Source organism: Passer montanus, unplaced genomic scaffold (genome assembly GCF_014805655.1).
Source record: "Passer montanus isolate IOZ18808 unplaced genomic scaffold, ASM1480565v1 scaffold32, whole genome shotgun sequence".
In the NCBI taxonomy this organism is placed as follows: Eukaryota; Metazoa; Chordata; class Aves; order Passeriformes; family Passeridae; genus Passer; species Passer montanus.
Window position 1 is genome coordinate 5,770,369 of NW_024367930.1, and position 20,219 is coordinate 5,790,587.

Here is a 20,219-nt window from a genome sequence, read left to right on the forward strand (position 1 = left end):
TAAACAAAGCAGACCAAAGAGAAATTTAGTCTTTCACTGAATTACCCCTTAAAACAACTACATCTTTTTAAGCAGAGAAATTCAAATGGCTGCCTAGAAATTTTAACTCCTAATTAGAAGTTCCTAGCAAGAGTTGATGTTAACCTCTCTTTGCCCCTTTCATGCACATTTATACCACCTATATTTTTATGCCTTCTTGACTATAAACAGCTACAGTTCTTGCTGTTAAAAGAAACAAAAAAACGCCAAACATCTAAAACAAGTAAAGGGATTCAATATTAAGACAAATAAAATATTATTCAACAACACACTAGAAGAGGCAAGGTGAGTTGACTAGAAAGAAATTTACAGGACTTATCCTCAAAAAATTATTCCATTCAGCTCTTCTAAAGGGATGCTTCACTGCAGCAGAGAGCCTAAAGCTCTGTACTTCAACGTTGGAGGCACAGGAAAGACTCTGCTGCTTTGGTCCCTGCTGTGGGGATGATTGATGCTTTTCATCCAAACTTGTAATGACCCATAAGCTCTCCTGAGAACAGACAACCAAAGCCGGGCTTCTCACACCCTGGGGGAGTTACCAGGAGAGCCAGACCTTGGTCTTACACACACATGCACTTCCTTGAACCCCACAAAACTCGTACACTTTCTGACATGGAGTCATCTTCACAGGGGAGGGAAACTTCCTTCCCTCACCTCTATCTACTGCCTAACAACTCTGCACAAACAAAGATGGATTAACAATGTAAAACTTTCCTGACAAGGGCTTAGCACAAAGCAACTACCACCAATTTCTTTATCAGCACCTGTCCAAATGAAGGTATCTCCAAGGTGCTCTGCTGGGTACTTGTCCAGTGCTGTTGCTGTAGAGGTTCTGGTCTGTACGCCATGTATTTGGGAGCATCTTGGGCACAGTAACATGTCATTTATGAACCACTGGCACTCTGAGCAAAAAAAATACTGCCAGCTCTGTTGGTCAATGAATATGACTGACACTGCAGCTTGTGAATAAATAAAGGCACATCTTTGTGGATGATATTACTATATCCTGATGCCTAAATCTCAACCAAACCTGTAGCCAACAGGAGATAAACATGTTCTATAATAGCCTAGCATGCTACATGTTTTATCAGACAAACAAAGAAACTGACAATAATTTTCTCACTCCAGATAAAGTCCACAACATCTTATTCACTGCACACAAACTCAAACTTGTATCTATGAATAAACAAAGCCAGGAATTAGCACATACAAAAACCCATTTTTTCCCTATTAACATCTAGAATTAGAACTCAGAAACAGTTTTCTTCAGGAACTAAAAACTCAAATAGTAAGCTCTTACTCACATCCAAGGTCTCCAGACTTCCAAATAACATCACTATTCAAGAATATAACCTTGTTAAACAGTCCTCCATTTTTCAGACTCAGAGTCGAGATATAAGATTAAACATGCAGAAGCCACATAATGCTTAGAACCGAAGGCTGAGTTAAGCAAGCCTCCTTACAACCAAAAATGACAAGCCAAAGGGCAACTTATCCCCACCTCAGTTTGTCCATGGTTCACAAAGCATCATTGTCACATAGCTAGAAGAAGAAGTTCAGATTCTCCCAAGTTAGAAAATATGCACCTTAACTGTAAGACTAGTCTTACATGTTCAAGTACAAGTCTAATTTTAAATCAATTTGGAGCTAATTAAACTTATTTACTCCCATTGTCCAAACCCAGAAGATGTTTCAAACATGCTGTAATTAACAAAGCTCTATTACACAGTATAAAAACATCTACTCAGAATTAAGCTATGATGTGCAAAATATGCAAAATCACATTGTGTCAAGATTTTTATCTTTAGCTGAACAATACATCAGTGCCAACCCATTAAGAGTATCTTTAACATTTACACCATTAACAGTGGCAATAACATTGTGACATGTTCAAAGTTCATACAAAAGTCATAAGCTCACTGGAGGCCTCCATCTGAATCTGCATTAAGCAATCATACCATGGGTGGTGCTGCTTCACACATCAATTTCAATATAAGATTCTGTGCTTGCTCTCGAACTTGGTCTTTGGCATCTCCCATACGATCTATCAAAGCCAGGAGAACTACAGGAAGGGGAAAAAAAAGAGAAAGTAAAAAAGATTAGAGAAAGTAAAAAAGATTAAACACCCAATGGAGATTTTCTAATGTGTAAACATATTTTCTGAAACAGATGTAATATACATGTCATTCAAAAATAAAAGCTGAGTTTAAGTAGGCCACAATATTTTAAAGCCTCAAGTGCATTTCTGAGTGTTTTATAAGACTAACAACAAATGCATAAGCCTGAAATGGAAGAAAATAGTAACTTTCAACAGGTTAAAATGAAAGCAAGCTTCCCATCTTCAAAAGTGTATCAATACTTTGATTTCATCTTCAAAAAGTGTTCCAGTTAGCTTCAGAATGTCTGGCTCTTCTAAAAAATAATGCTAGGCGTGGTGAGTGGCAAACAACTGGAATAGAAATATACGACTATTTTAAAATCAGTGTGACTTTGCTGTTTATGGTAAGAAAATGGAAAGTTTAAAATCCCTTTATTCACACAGTGTATCTTCAGGAAACCCAGCCTTACTTCAGTAAGAGCATTGTTAAAAATTACTATGTTAAAACAAGCATCCTCAAACAATATTTAACTAAAATTGCAGGACAGTTGATGATTTCACACCCTAAAAATAAGTAAAAATCAAAATCAAAGGACTTGCCAATTCTTTTTGTTTGCTTTTCCAGACATAAGTATATAACTACATCAGATAAATTAATGCTATGATATTAGGAAAAATGTATCAATGAATGCACAGCCAGCTCTGTGCTGTGCAAGACACGCTGCTGTACTGGTTCCCAATCCTCCGTCTGGAACCTACCCTTTGAGAGATTCTTGCCCCCAAATGAGGGGTGATGATACTGAGTGCGCTGCCTCCCTTCAGGAAGCACACCTGATGGAGTTGGTGGAACTGGTGGAGTTCCTCACAGGACAGCGATGTAAGGTATTCCAAGTAAAAAATAGATCTTCACAGCTAAAATAACTTTTTGCTACATTTGGTACTACATCACTGAACACCTGAGAATATTTTGCAGTTACTGCCTGACCTCAACAGACTGCTAAAGAATTTCTACTCACTAAAGAAATAACTGTATTTGACTATTGTTTGAAAGGCAGAGCTGAAGTGATTTTACCAGTACTTAATGATTTTATAGTAATAACTAAACAATAGATTTGCCAGCAAAATAAAGGGAACAGAATCATACATTTTGAGGAGGTTTCCAGAGTCCTCTGTTCCTACATGAAAAACAGCAGCCATTTCTGTACCATGATTGTTACTGACAAATACACAGCTGAAGTTGGAATTTCGCCTCCTGCCATAGCTGAAGGCTTTCTTAGTGTCCTAATCTGAGTCTTTAAATCTACTAGTTCTGGATAGTCCACTGACATCTTCAGCCACCATTATCATGGCTTTGTTTTTTCATCTATCTTCTCTACTCTTTTGCCCCTGAACAAATTAGTACAGCTACTTTCATTTTACAGTTTGAAAAGAAGAGTCTGGGGGTTTTTTGTTTGGGTTGGATTGCCATTGTTTTGATAGTGTGGGACTTTGTCTTTATGGATTTGGTTTTTAAGGGGTGTTTCTGTTTTGTTTGGTGGTTGGTTTGGTTTTGGGGTTTTTTTTACCATTTTGTGAACAGAGAAAAAAGTCCAAAACTTAAGAAGTTATTTTTGGGAGTACACAGCTGACCACTCCCATGAACTTCCAATCCCTCATATACCTTTGTAATTGAGTGATTGTATATGAAAAATGTAATACTGATTACATTTTTCTTGCCAATAGTACTTTCCCTGTCCATTTTCAGCACTTCTGAACTAACCTTGTCCCCATGCCTTACACTACTAGTGATATCTCTACATTGACCTGACTGCTGGGCAGCTGAAGGCAATTCTAGCTTTACAGAGAAGGAAACAAACACAGCCAGTGCCAATTCTGCAGGAACACGGCTCCTTTGTGACTAATTAGCACTCTGAGTCATCTGACGGAGCTGCAGATACCAGGGCTCTGCTCAAATCACCAAGGCAAGCACAGAGAAAAGCTATGAGAAGCTGCTGAACAGAGATGAGGTCACCAAGTTAAACTAAGCTATGACACAGTCCACAGATTTCAGTGTGTGCAGCTACTGAACATACCAGCCTTTGCCACTCCTGGAGCTCTGACAGAGGGAGAACACGCTGTGGGAGGGCCAAAGGCTTGGCTTTTTTCCCCCTAAAACTCAAGTTTCTATAAGACCCCATATAAGGCATGATACATTCTATTTGCACAAGACAAAAGAAATTAGGCTGTTGAATGCTGGCAACCACCAGCTGGGTTCCAGTGTGGCTGTTCATCTTTTCTGTCAGAATAAGCTCCAACAGGAAATCATTGGAAGTGGGGTTTCCTATTGATCAAGTTACAAAACTGAACATCATTTTGGCTGCTACTTTTCCTTTAAGATGCACAAGCTTTCTCACCAGCATTATCAAATTAGTGTCCCTCTTTATACAGCAATGCATAACAAATACATCCATTTGGTTGTTCCTGGCATCAGCCTGCAAACTCAACAATCTCAAACAGGTGTATGTCAGAATTAAAAGAAGGGTGACAAGAAGTAGGATCATACATAAAGGCTGTATTCAATGTGGTAGCCTCCTAAAAAATTACTCAGTGAGGTGTATAATTTGTCACATGCAGTCTGGACTGAACAATCCTACTGTTTTATATTAACCTTGTCCATCTTTTATCTTCTGCTGCCTAGATTCTTAAATTATTTCAAATGGATTTTGGAAAACCTAATAACATATGACATCTTTCTGTTATTTATTTCTGCTGATATGCTGAGAAAAAAACTACACTAAATTTAGGAGACAGTGATTCCTTTTGCAGCTGTTGTTTATTTTTTGTGAAGCACTGTATTTCATTCAACTTGCCTTTTCACCACGTTTTAGCATGTTGTCAAAGCTTCTTACCATTTCCAGCCACTCCTGATGTTTTCCTGTTAAGATTTCTACATTGCAGAAATCTCATTCTCCTGAGGATTTCCTGTTAAGATTTCTATATCACAATTTTACAGGTTTTGATTACAGAAGAAAACCTAAAAGTTTAGCAAAAATATTCCATAGCAGACATTAATTCTACCAGATCTACCTCAAACTTACCTGCTATTTCATAGAGTCATAGTATATTCTGAGTTGGAAGGGATCCATCAGGATCATTGAGTCTGATCCTGGCCCTACACAGGACACCCCAAGAGTCACACCATGTGCCTGAGAGCCTTGTCCGAACGCTTCTTGAGCTCTGTCATGCTTGGTGCTGTGACCACTTCCCTGGGGAGCCTGATCGGTGCCCAGCCACCCTCTGGGCAAAGAACCTTTTCATGATACCCAACATAACTGCTCCTAGCTCAACTTCAGGCCACTCCCTCAGGTCCTGTCACTGCTCAGCACAGAGCAGAGATCAGTGCCCTCCCCTCCTCTTCCCTCAGAAGAAGTTGCAGACTGCAATGGCTCTCTCCTCAGTCTCCTCTTCTCCAGGCCAAACAGACCAAGTGACCTCAGCCACTTCTCACACGGCTTCCCCTCCAGACCCTTCACCATCCTTGTTGGCCTCCTTTGGACACCCTCCAATGACTTCATGTCTTTTTTTATGTTCTGGTGCCCCAAACTGCACTCAGCACTGGAGGTGAGCCCACCCCAGGGCAGAGCAGAGCAGGACAATCACCCCCTTTAACTGGCTGACAATGCTGCGCATTTACATCTGAGCTGCTATTTATGCCCTTTTCCTTTCTGCTATATCCACAACAGAGTTTATTATCCCATCCGTTTCTTTTTCCATTGCCTTCCTTCTCTTATTTCAGTAAACCTGAATAAATTTTCCTTTATCCAAATTCATCAAATAATTTTATCACCACTAGTTGGGACAGTAGATGCAAGTTAAGGCCAAAACCAGCCATCAGAGTACAGCCTGAGAGATTAAATATTTATTTCCTCTACTAGGATTGAAGATGATAAAACAAGTAAATTGCAAAAATTGCCTAAAATAACACAGAATGTATTTTTTAAAACCTGAGCAGTTTAACTATATGACCCCTGCAGCAAAGAATGCCATGGGTAGCACAAACAATTTCCTTCTGTTAAACTTTAATAAGAGTTCTTTCTGGAGCTTTTCAGTTTGTATTGTTGCTTTTTCTTCTCTTCTGACCACTTACACTTGCTGCTCTTTATATACCTGTGCTCATTTTAAATCTCAGGTCTACCTATTTCTATGAATCAACTTTAGATAGTCCATTACTGCCGGCTTAGAAAAAAAGCATTAAACAAAAAAGAATCTTTACTGAAGAAATGTTATCAGTGTTGGCAAAAATTCTGTTACTAAAAAGAAAAGTCTTTGAGGACAGAAAGAGATTAAACCTAGGCAGCAATATCTTCCTTGTTTCCTCAGAAACCTTGCAGCTCAGGCAGCAGCATTGAACAGCTGTCATTAGAAAGGAGGGAGGGAAAGAGCTGCCTCTGCCATTAGGGCACAGGAGAGAAAGACATCCCACAGAGGCTCCTACAGGGCCAGCCTGACAGATCCATGTGGTCAAGGGTTACTTCTGAGCAAAGAATCATAAGCAGGCTCTTAGAGAGGGCCTCAGTGCTCCCCTCCTCAACATAGTCCTGACCAGTTTAATCCACAGCAATTTCAGACACTAATGTGCTTCTTGGGGTCTCTCCAGGAGCTAATTAAGAAAAGCATTAGTGGGATTAATGACACATACTGTTCATCATCAGTAGCAGAGAGGAAGAAACAAAAGCTTTTTTCATATGATCTATCCATGTGCCTATCAAGGTGTCAGTCTGAGGAACATGAGTACAGTCTTAAAGGCCAAAGAGTTTCAAGAGGTGTATTAAACCTGAAAGAAAACTAGAAGATTGAGAACAAATATTCATGCCATCTTCTGAAATTTCTGAACTCTAAGCTAAGTATTTTACTTAATCAGAATTAACTCGAATCAAGTAGAAGTCAAAGAGGGCTAGGATTTCTCTAGTCTGAGTTAAAAGCACTGCATTTCTAGGTGTCATGAAGTGAAATGCCCACAGACAGCAAGCAAATGGCATGCTAAATCACAGCCTATCACTCAGGCATGGATCACTTCAGGTAAAATGAATTCCAACTAGTAATAAACTCCAGCACTAGCCAGCCAGGACAAAAAAAAAAAAACACCAAAAACCACCAAAAGGCCTGCACAGATTTTTACTTTTTTCTTTTTAAACTGAAACTTCAGAGAATCTAATCACAAAGATGAAAAAAGTTGTGACTTTAATCAGTTATGACCTTCAGCTGTGAACATTAACTACAGAGGAAATCATAGAAAATTTAAGGATTTTCTGAGGTGTTGCAGGAAGTTAGAATTTTTGTTACATTTAAAAATAGAAAAGCAGCTATTATGAAGAAAAAATACAAATAATGGATTGTCCTCTAAATGCCTTTTCCAAAAAAGAAAAAAAAACCCATGACACAGTCAGCATTTTATTGTTTAGTCAGCATTTTATTGCTAAAGAAAATCCTACAACAATCCAACAGCTTTTCCTGAGGTCAGTAAGCTATAAAATGAAAAGGCAATATCAGACAAAACACCTGACTTGCATTTAGATACAACAAGGCATCCTTGAGACAAGACATCTTTCATATAAATGGAAAAGCCTACTTTACTTTATCTGAACAACTCAGTGTCTTGAGTTATTTAATTTAATTTCCAAGTTTTCTCCAACACCATGGCTTGGCCATTTTTTAAGCAAAGACACAGAACAGATAATTTTGAAGGTCCTTTCCAACCTAATTATTCCAAGTTTTAGGTTTAGTTGTTCTCTAAGCACTTTTAATCTTGAATCCTCAACAGAACGTGCCCTTAGTCTCAACATTTCAACTGAATTAATAAAAACGAAAAAATGAGAATAAAATTCAGTTGGGCACTAACACATGAAGATCCAGCATTTTTCTACATGTTATATATCCATAGTAGCTCATTCTAATACGGTTCTTGGTCTTCATGGATTTCATGGATTTTCAAAGCATTTCTCCATACCACATTAAAACCACTTATTAGAGAGTCACAGCTTGAATAAACTGCACACTTGAGTCTTTTCCACCCAAAAATTCAATCATTAAGAGAAAAACCAAAAACTTAAAATGTGGGTCACTTAAAGAAACCCAAAAACGTTAAATGTCACTTACTAAACACTGATTTCCTGAAACAAGTATTTCCAAATTCCTGGAACCAATTGCTTTCAATCCAAATTCACTCAAAAAGTTAAGGCATGTTGCAAGCCCTTACAACTGCTTTGAAACACATCAGGTAACACAGAACCATTTAGGTCAGAAAAACTCTTTTAAGATATCATGGCCAACCACTAATCCAACACTGTCAAGACCACTGCTAAACCATGTCCCTCAGTGTCACATCTACAGTACTTTCAGATACCTCCAGGGATGGTGACTCACACCCTCTTCCCTGGCCAATAACAGTGCTTGACAACATTTTTCTTCATATCCTCTCTGTATCTCCCCTGGCACAACTTGAGGCCACTTCCTCTTGTCATGTCGCTTGTTTCTTGGGTGAAGAGACTGACCTCCACCTTGCTACAACCTCTTCGCAGGTAGTTCCAGAGAACAATAAGGTCACCCCTGAGCCTCCTTTTCCCTAGGCTACTAACCCACAGCTGTTCCTCACCAGCCTTGTGCTCCAAACCCTTCCCCAGCCCCACTGTCCTTCTCTGGACATGCTCCAGCACCTCAATGTCTTTCCAGCAAGGAGGAGCCCAAAACTGAAAACAGGATTTGAGGTGTGGCCTCACCAGTGCCAAGTACAGGGGACAACCACTGCCCTGGTCCTGCTGGTCCTCATATCCTCTCTGCATCTCCCCTGGCACAACCTGAGGCCACTTCCTCTTGTCATATCACTTGTTTCTTGGGTGAAGAGACTGACCTCCACCTTGCTACAACCTCTTTGCAGGCATGTCGCTTGTTTCTTGGGTGAAGAGACTGACCTCCACCTTGCTACAACCTCTTTGCAGGTAGTTCCAGAGAACAATAAGGTCACCCCTGAGCCTCCTTTTCCCTAGGCTACTAACCCACAGCTGTTCCTCACCAGCCTTGTGCTCCAAACCCTTCCCCAGCCCCACTGTCCTTCTCTGGACATGCTCCAGCACCTCAATGTCTTTCTAGCAAGGAGGAGCCCAAAACTGAAAACAGGATTTGAGGTGTGGCCTCACCAGTGCCAAGTACAGGGGACAACCACTGCCCTGGTCCTGCTGGTCACACTACTCCTGATACAGGCCAGGATGCCACTGGCCTTCTAGGCCACCTGGGCACACATGGGCTCATGTTCAGCCACTGTCAACCAACACTCCCAGGCGCTCCTGCTGTCGTGTAACCTAGGGGTGTTGTGACCCAAGTGCTGACCCTCAAACCATTGGCCTCAACCCACTGCTCAACCCACTGCTCCACTGTCCTGATCCCTCTGCAGAGCCTTCCTGCAGATCAACACTCCTGCCCAGCTTGGTCTGATCTTCAAACTGTCTGAGTGTGCCTTCCATTCCCTTGTCCAGATAATGGATACAAATGTTAAACAGAACCAGCCCCAATGCTGAGTCCTGGGGAATACCACTTGCCACCAGTCACCAACTGGGTTTAACTCCACTAACCATCAATCTCTGGGCTCTGCCATCCAGCCAGTTTTTAAGCCACTGGAGAGTGCACCCACCCAGAACATGAGCAGCCACACTTGCAGGCTTCATTATAACAATAAATTTGATGGCGTGTTTAAATTAGTCTGAGGACACTAATTTAAATGCTCTTCCAACACTTCTTGAAGCTACCTGATAAACAATTTAAACACTTCAAATTTGTTTCACATGTTAATATATGGCACTACAACTATCTTCCAAAACTATTTTTTTCCCAGCGGTTTCTTTTCATAGTAAGATGAATTTGAAACTACTATTAAACATATCAACACATTTATATTTGGAGTTCTTGTGTGTAAAATGTGTATCCCTATTAAGACTTATACATACAGGTACATTTACAAATATATGTCTTTTGCCATTTTAACTATCAATTACATTTTCTTTAATTTTCAGGTAAGTACAGTATTTTGCAACATTTTGTACGTTTGTATGTAAAACCTAATGTCAATACAGTTATGAAACAGACTAATGGACAGTTCAATATACGCAGAAATATGTCATGGTATAATACTGCACAGTAAAACTGAAACAGATTCTGTATACCTTACTGTGTTCTTTCTTTTCCTTTTGACAATAAGAAGAGGGCCAAGTCATATTCACTTGTTTTAGAAAACAGAACTAAAAGTATGAGTAGACCCATTTCCCAGAAATCCTATCATCCAGACACATATGCCCATAATTCTAATAGTCTCTTTTATTTTGGATATATACGATTATTTTAATAATGTGATCACCTGGAAAAAGAGACTGTGATACAGTAATTATGTACTCTTATGTAACATCTCTTTTAATCACAGAACAAGCTGTAGTTTTAAATACCAAAAGAAGTAACCCTCAAACACTGCTTTATTTTTCCCAGAATACAGACACACAGTCTTATGAAAGATCACATACCCTAGTATTTATTACTTCCGAAGTATTTTCAAGGATCTTAAGTGGAAGTAGTAAAAGAAAGATTCCATATTTGTCTGTCTAGACTCCCAGAACACTGATGCCAGCTCCAGAGCTAGCTCAGTGTGGTTAATCATAAAAGGATAACACCTTATAAGAAATTTAGTGCAACGTTAGATGGTTGCCTAGGAAACTGAATTAAGTCTCTTATCAGGCATTATACTTCAATACAAAGATCACTAACATGCTCTTTGAAATACTGGAAGGTATCTGCCCTACCACTGTGGTATTGATTTTGCCCAAATGTAATTTACAGCATATATATAGGTTACAAAGAATGAAGTAATAGTAAAGCATTCATGTTTTTCACTTTATAGCAGAAGCCTGTAATGTCTAAGAGAGTGAAATATTCAGCGACATTAGCTGTCCTCTGCACTTAAGGAAATCCACCCACATCAAAACAGAACAGGAAATTAAATTGGCATGGGGTGTGAAAGGTGGAATATGTTTTCCCATATTGCAGTTGGATAACATATTATTATACTTCCACCATTTTACTGAGATCTGAATCAAGTATAAAAACATCTCAGAGTCACCAAAATGTAACACTATTTATTAAAAGAAAAATACATTTACGGTTGCAGGTATGTTGTAAGTTAAAACAACTATAAAAATGAAACTTCACCAAAAAAACCAGGATGCATTGTACTTAAAAATAGGCAGAGAACAAAGCAGGTAGGTATTTTACATCTATCCTCCTTTGTTACAGTCATGGTGCAATCCCTTTTTTTTTTTGAGAATGCACATACCTACAATAGCTTACTGCAATAAATGAGAAGTTAACTACAGTTTGAATATTCCAAAGTAATAATTTAATTCCCTGCAAAAATTCTGTTATGTTTGCCATCAAAAGATAATATACTCACATCTATTTGACCAAAATAAAGAAAGTAAAAGCCTACCACATAAATTACTACTAAGATGGTCTGTGGGGCCCGAAGAACTTGTTACTTAGCTGAACTACTTTGCTTACAAATTTCCCAACATTTTCAAGCTTGATTCCATTATTTTTGTTTTCTCCTCCCATCACCTAAACCACTGCATATCTGCAGTACACTATTATATACCTCATTCAGAGGTATATATTCAATATATATATACCAATATATTCAATATTTGATCAAAGAATCACTTAACTGGACATAACAGTCCTCCCATCACCTAAACCACTGCACATCTGCAGTACACTATTATATACCTCATTAACAATATTCAGATCAAAGAATCACTTAACTGGACATAACAAAACTTAAAAAAAAACCCAAAAAACAACCAACAACAAAAAAACATAAAATGGCAGTTTGCATAGAATACTTGCTTCTTGTCAAATGTATAACTATGGATATGGATTGTATGAGGTTCAACAAGACCAAATACTGGGGGCCCTATTTGGGTCACAACCAGCCCATGTAGTGCTACAGGCCAGAGAAGCATCTGGGCTAAAAAAAAAACCCAAACAACCAACAACAAAAAATCTAAAATGGCAGTTTGCATAGAATACTTGCTTCCTGTCAAATGCATAACTATGGATATGGATCGCATGAGGTTCAACAAGACCGAATATGGGGGCCCTATTTGGGTCACAACCACCCCATGTAGTGCTACAGCCTAGAGAAGCATCTGGGAAATCAAATAAAAAGACAAAGTGGTACCTCAAAAGTTGTCAAATGTATAACTATGGATATGGATTGTATGAGGTTCAACAAGACCAAATACTGGGGGCCCTATTTGGGTCACAACCAGCCCATGTAGTGCTACAGGCCAGAGAAGCATCTGGGAAATCAAATAAAAAGACAAAGTGGTACCTCAAAAGGCTGCAAGAGAAGAAGAAGGCTACAAACACCTGTGCAGAAGGTAACTCAGCTAACAGTGCATTTGGACTTACACACAGCTCTCAAGAGGGGGTCTTGCCCTAATGATAAAGGCATGCAGCAAAGACACTGCCCTGGAGAGTGGGCTCCAAATCCACCATCACTGCACAGGAAACAGGTTGTTGTACCAGACAGTCTCATGCATGTATTAGGTCAATTTCCAGAAAGCAGCTATGCAACAGAGGAATCTATAACCAATAATTACAAAAGTAATAGACAACAAATAAAACCAAATACAATTATGGCACTATGAATATATGCCGCCTCTCTGGTATGGTGTGACAGATATGGCTTCCTCAACTCAAATGCACCACAGGAGAAAGGAACTGAAAGGGCAAACAGTTGTATACAAGAAACAGCTCCATTGTGTCTCTGAGCTGGGGCAGAGGGAGGGATAGTAGAGGACAGGCATGGAAGAGATCCATAAATAGAAACTTGCAGTCAGGAAGGTAAGAAATGTTGGCCCACCTCTCTAACACAAGCTCTAGCAAGCACTAAGTTTTTCAGTCCAAACAAGTTTTGCATACTTAAGTACTTCTACAGAACTCTGCAAAAGCCAAAGATCTATGTGGGTCAGAAATGTAACAGATAAAGTGTAGGAAAACACAGTGACAGGGCAGACACTGAAGATACCATGTGCTTCAGCTGGCCCTAACCTGTAAGACTGCTGACAACTCCTGCTGATGAAGGAGTTATCACTGCCTGTTTCTCCTGTCCTTACTTTCTTCTCAGGCATCTGCAAACAAATCACTGTCAAATACAAGTCTTTGGTCTGACTTACTGGAGTCAGATTACATTAGAAAACAAATCTGCAGAGTCAACAGAACATGATTTAGGAAACTCCTGGTTCTTGAAATTTTCTTGAAGGAAGGAGTTCTCTGGTTCACAAATGTGCTTTTAATTATTCTCATAAGCCCTGGACTACATAAACCCCAGACACTTACAATAATGTTTTTATATTACTGCTTCACGGACAAAAACTGAATAATACTCTGATCTTGTTGTGAAACTTGGAGAGAGAGCTACCAATTGAGGAGAATTCATATTACTCTTTTTAAAAGTCACCTAAAATACTTTTTTCTGCCTTTACTGAGACTAAGATTTCAGTGACTGTTAGGTTTGTTTATACAGAAGTTGATCACGAACAACAATAACTTGCATATTCTAGAGCTCTTGATTCTGGAGATGCTCTGAGGATCAGTTTCAGTTGAAAGCACTACTAATTAGCTTAAATGAAAAATACTTTGAAAATACATAGCTTCAGATGTTATGTGTGTTCGACAGTCACCCAGTGCCAGTACTCTCGCTCTTCTGTTTTTTAATATAAATACTACTGAAATTTAAATGTTCAATTTGCACATGGTCTCGCTCAACTACTGTGACAAGAAAAGCCCAAACCAACAAGAGGATTTGCAAACTATTCGCAGATAGTTCATATTTAAAACAACAGAGAAAAACCAAATAAGCTTCCCAACCCTCCTTTAATAATGTTACTGTAATTTTAGGTTTTAGAGAGTCTTAAAATAAAAATCAAAACTTAGCCAAACTCTGGAGCAAAACAGTGTTTGTAGCTACAAATGGAGACTATTAAAAAATCAATACAGTGCATAGCACAATACGCCTCCAGTTCCCTTACACTGCTCCAATACAAAATTAACCAGCCAAAGAAAAGCTTTCTGCAACAAAACAGATTTAAATGCTGTAGCACTCTACTGCAGTAGTTCCACAGAATACTAAAATACGCTTTCAATTAATTTAGTTAACAGCTTGTCATAAATTATACTTTGTATTCTTGAACTTTGAAATTTTATTTCAAAGCTCTTAATTACAAAACTAGACATGTAAAGAAGAGGAAGCTTGAAATTTTGAAGGCAATTTTGAGATACCTGGGGATCAGGAAAATGATGTAACTTACTCAAATTTTGGAAAAGGATATTCACTAGAAACTTCTGTCAAAAACAGCCAGTGCTATAAAACCAATGTTAATGTCCTAGTATCACTATCTCTTTTCAAAGCCATCAGCAAAATGAGTTGATTAGTGTAGTTTGCTTGTACCTCCCAGAAAAAAGGTCTCATACTGCAGCACATGTAAATCCATTAATCTGAAATTCATTTGAGTAAACATTTCACACAGGAATAAGAGTCAGTACCTTTTTTTTCATCCCATAAAAACTTTAGACTGCTAAAAGCTACAGTCGAGTTATCTAACAGGAGGTGGACCACATCATCCACAGGCTTTAGCAGACATAAAGCTCTGATTAAAATGATCTGCAAATAAAACCTTCCACCTTTAACACGTTAAAGATAATGCTTGTGTTTCAATGCAAATTTTAGAGGACTGTCCCAGGGAGTAGTAAGCAACTATATAGCATGGAACTAATTACTGGAAAGGCGCTCCTGGAACCTTTAAAAAAATCCCAACTACCACCTAAGAAATCAGTGACAAATAAATACTGACATGCTACTTACTATACAATTATCTCAATTCCAACACCAGTAAAATGCCGGCCAGTACATTATAATTAGCTCAAGACATTTTCAACATGTTCCACTTCAGCTGCTAAGAGACGGGGGGAAGTGTCTTTTACTGTTTGGTCTTAGGAAAAAAAGTTTTATTTCACTTACCAGTTCCTATATATGGTTTAAAGCGTCCTGATAGTCTGTCAACAAAGGCACCTAAAACATCTAATCCCAGCAGTGCTACCTGTTGAAACAAAAGCATTAGATATTATAAACCAGATCAATGAGGAATTTTTTAGAAAATATTGCAAGAAACTTAAACATAGAAATGCAAGCAGCTGAAAAGCTATCTTAGAGTTTCAGTTGAAGAGCTAATAATTTCTTCAAAGTTCCTATCAAGACAAAGTTATCAAGATTATCTTTGAAATGGATCAAATTTATTTACATATACCAGAGCAATTCAGATTTTTTAATTCTTGTCTTAAAACAGAAGAAAATAAATATTAGAAATCCAGTGTTTTCCTATTTTCGACTACAAAACCCAAACAAAGATATAGTTTAAAGGTTTCCCAGATGCTAAGAGCTTACTTCTGGCCACTTAGCTCATCCACTGAGGTCATTACATCATTTTCCAAACTCCCTAAAGAAAATAATTGAGAAGCTAATTCTGCCTTTCCCAGTGGTCCAGACTAGACCATTTTTCCACCTACTTGTTAAACTAGGGAAGCTTAATTTTTCCTTTACTCATTAAAAATAATAATAAAGAACCCTCTCAAACCAAACACATACAACTAGAAAAACTAAACCAAAACAAAAACCAACTCAACCCACAACAATGAAAAAAAAAACCCAAACAAAAATTAAACCAAAACAGAAAAAAAAAAAGAAATGCAAAATACTACTGGAGTTTTGAGGAATTTCCCATCCATGAAGAGAAACCAGATGAGACAACACTATCCACTAATATAGAAACAATAACACAAACAGAAATTATCAGTTTGACAAAATTATTTTAATAAGTTGGGACACTTCTTTTGCTGCTTACTATCCTGCATATTGTTTCAAGACTTCCTTCTCTATTTCCTGCAATAGCTCATAAGGAACACCAGAACCAGCATTTTCACAACTTGTTGTTACCTCAGTTTGCTGCTGCCCATGAAGGTGCAAATGAAAAATCATTTGTCAAAGGAACAATCTCCTCGAGCTTGGATGTTCTTTACAGCTTTTCCTCCTCTTTATTTTCTACGAAGACATGCACTGCACATTTTTCCCCATGAACTCATGACTAGAATTCCTCTCTTTTATTAGCTGTTTATTTTCATAACATTTGGATCTGTATTTTTTGGACCCCTCTGTTTCCTTAAGATCTCTATCTGTCACAATTGTCCACACTAGGCAGAAGGCCAGAAGAAAATTTGACTGGATATGCATGTGATATACATGGCCCACGCACACAGCACGATATGAACCTTGTTTCCATAGGAAACTAGAAAAATAAGGCCCTCAAAAAACCTAGGATTAGAAGCAATGCCACAATGAAGCTGGTTTTAATAAATTCAGTATTAGCACAACAGATCTTCTTTTAAAAAGGAGATATAAAACTTAGTTTGCAGTTAGTACAACTTACCTGGACACAATTCTATTACATACTAAAACACAGGACAGCATATATAAGTAGCCGGCATCACCAGCTTAAATTAATGTATTGCCAGCAAGTAACTATCTACAGATTAGGGAAATGGAAGTAAGCTAGTAACTTCCTTAGACAAAAAAAAAAGGGGATATAAATTAGCTTTTGCAGTAACGTCAAGGCTTTCCACAAGGTTTTTCCTTTAATGTTATTCTCCAGCTTATCAAGCAATATGAAACCACAGTCAAAAGCTCTGTCAAAACCAGTACCTGAAAGAAATAAATAAACTCCTTCTGGAGCCACAGTTTTCCTACGCTTCTGTTTCCTGACTACAAACCTAGTCAAAAGCTCTGTCAAAATCAGTGCCTGAAAGAAATAAATTCCTTCTGGAGCCACAGTTTTCCTACGCTTCTGTTTCCTGACTACAAACCCACCTGAGACTTGCACTAACAATTTTAATGTACCTTTCCATTCAAGTGTTTTGCACAAACAGGAGCCTTTTCAGCTGTAAAGATATGTTTTTAAAAGTCTCTCTTTTCTCCACACGTTTGATTATCTTTGCAAAATCTGTCTCAAAGACTTCCATCCTCATGACAAACAGCAACTCAGAAACTTCGAACAAAGCACACATACATGAGCTTTACCTCATGCAAAGTCTTCTGTGGTCTGCAACTTTGAAAATGTAACCGGTATGAAAAGTCACAATAACTGAAGAGTTAAAATATTAGCATGGCCACAAGCTGAAGTACTGGAAAACTGCTCTAGCTACAAAATTTGCTTTCATTCCACCATTCCACATCACAAAACAAGTCAACTGAACCACACTACAGAGGATAGCAAGTGAATTACCACCTGCTGGTTTGGTAAATCAGTTTTAATATTTCTCTGTTCTGATACACAATGCTCAAACATCATTCAAAAAAAAAAAAAACTGAGGCAGAACTTAAGAGGTTCTGCAGAAGACCTACAACAAAGAGGTTCCAAGTTCTGAGGCACTGTGTGGGACCATTTACCAACACAGGCTCTCCACTATCAACAGAAAAACCTTTCACCAGCATCACAGCTCTTTCCCCAACAGCTCCAATGAAGGATGAATGCCTTCTGGGATCAAAATCAATGGATTTGTTTCTTACTCTGCATTCATTAAGCCTTTTGCTTGCTGTCTAGAAAGAGCCTTTGTATGTTGAGACTGATTCATCAGCTCACCATTGTTTGAAGCATTTAAACAGTGCTTTTAAAGTTCATAGGGAAAAAGAAATTTAGGCTCATTTGAACTGGAGTTGGTTATTTGCTGTTCTTTAACAAGCCAGTATTAAGCCCATCCTTGACTCCTCAGATCACAACAAAGTTGACAAACCAACTGAGAAATATTTTATCTGTTCTGGATAAAAAAAAGACCAGACTCTTTAGTGAAATCAAGATGTTCCAACCAAAAAATGATTATGAATAGAACCAGTGATTAGTAATTGAGCCTATTCTTCCTCTGCAAGCTTGTTCCTTTTCCAGCTCTCCTGCACACACTTCCCAGCACTGCCCCAGCCTTTCTGTGGACAACTTCCAGGCACCTAAGTTTTCTCCTAGAAAAAGAAATACTGTTCTTCAAACCATACCTGGATAACCATGCATGCTTATTGTTATTTTCATTATGATTCTGTAATTTCCCATTCCTGTGGGGGACAGCTAGGGGCAGAACACTACCAGGAAAACATCTCTACTTGTGCAACTTGCCAAATGACCTTAATACAAATGTCCTTGGATTTGGTCATAGGATCTCTGAACTGTACATGGAAATATGGATTCTGTAGAAGGGGATCTGTGAACTAGTCATGAGAATCTAATGGGGGAATTATGGAGGGCCCTATCTGGAATTCCAAAGAATGAAGTTAAGGCATTGGACTTCCTGTCACCATGGGGACAGCTGTGGTATCACTAACAATTACTGACAAACAGGACACAACATGCCAAACAACTACGCCCTGCAAGAGCAAGCATTGTTCCAGTGCTGCACTGCTGGAACAAGACTTATGCAAAAACTTCATGGGATGGTTTTTTTTTGAAGTATTGTCAGCCAAGACACAAGGTTCACTTTCTTAATTCTCGTAATCTCAAGAACCTTGCAAGCAGCTCAATGTGAAACAAAAATATTTATGTTTGTGCAGTATCTTGTACTTCACTTCTTGAAGTCTCATATTCTTAGTTCTCTCTACTCATCTTTCAGGACACACTTCTGCTCCCCTATTCCATACTTCTTGCTCCCTTTACTGTTTCCCACTCCAATTTTATCCACTTCCCCCATTCTGCAGAGATCTACCCATACTCCATTCCCTCTCTTAACTCAAAAGCTTGCAGATACTTAAGCATGTCCTTGGCCCCATGAGCAAAAGGACGCTTCTATTTTTCTGGGTCATTTCTTCAACCTGTGTGGTTCTTCAGCCCCAGCCATGACATCTTCAGACTCCATTCTCCCTGCCACTCAGCAGCAGTTGGACAGCTGCCTCTGCTGACAGAAGCCAAAACTGCAGTCCCAGCTGCACACACATCATCTATACTGTTAGATATTTTAGCTGACAAGAAAGCATTATTTCCATTCTCTTGCTTCTTTCACCTTCAAGAGCACTAATGACACACTTCCAACAGTATGATTTTTTTTAACACATACCACATCACATGGCAAGAAGAGAGCAGAGTTGCTGGCATGTAACAGTCTTCAAGCTCCAGAACTGGAGTCCAAGTTCATTAGCAAATGCAGAGCCCTTTCTACCTAAAAACACAAGGCTACTGCCTTCAAAATTATGTTTTGCAACTATACTTCGGACTACAAGGTAAGATTCTCCTACGTATCCCATCTTTGCTACTCTTAAACTACTTATCAGCTGCAACCTCACTGTCTCAAGAGGGGTATAGACTATCAAACTTCTGATAACCTTCCCTTCACAAATCTCCTGTGATGGCCAACCACAGAACATTTCAGTGACGCAGTGCAAGCAACCACACTACCAGAGGATTGCTGAATGAATCACCCATATTTATCTAGAGAGTGACAAGTTCATTTCTGTACTGAAAGGCTTGGTTTCTTCAGGGCGACCTCCCAACAGGCACAATTCTGGGATGCCCCTGTTATGTTGACCTCTCCTGCACTGCAGCCAGAACAAGCAAACGAAGTGCTCTCAAAAATTTTAGAGGGTATTAAAAAAAAGGATATATGCTTTAATTTCGTTTCCCCAAGTTGGGAACTTTAGCTTCCTATCTTGTCTGCCCACATTAATTAAGAAACATTTTGCCAATTCTGAAGAACACATTTATGTGACACTCAAAATGATCACTGGAAAAAAAAACGTTTACAACCTTTTGTTATTTCAAAATTTCTCATGATCTTCAAACTGAATTCAGACTGCAAGTGTAATCTCCAAACTCTTCTGTATTACGTGGACAATACAGTATTCTAAAATTTGTGTACTGCCTCCAGCTTGATGCATTACAAGAACATCTCCAGTTTACTTCATATGTGCATTAAACATTCT

The 20,219-nt window shown here is 38.6% G+C and overlaps 1 protein-coding gene across 44 annotated transcripts in view; it reads right to left on the reverse strand.

Annotated features, from left to right (window-relative positions):
- The window catches only part of CLASP2 (cytoplasmic linker associated protein 2), a 147,117-nt gene that overhangs the window by 120,067 nt on the left and 6,831 nt on the right, over positions 1–20,219 (reverse strand). For all 44 annotated transcript variants that reach the window (XM_039715288.1, XM_039715287.1, XM_039715279.1 and 41 more), the window contains exons 2-3: positions 15,234–15,312; positions 1,998–2,101 (exon numbers count right to left, since the gene is read on the reverse strand). In XM_039715288.1, the coding sequence (XP_039571222.1) occupies positions 1,998–2,101; positions 15,234–15,312 (183 nt within the window). The remainder of the gene's footprint in view (positions 1–1,997; positions 2,102–15,233; positions 15,313–20,219) is intronic.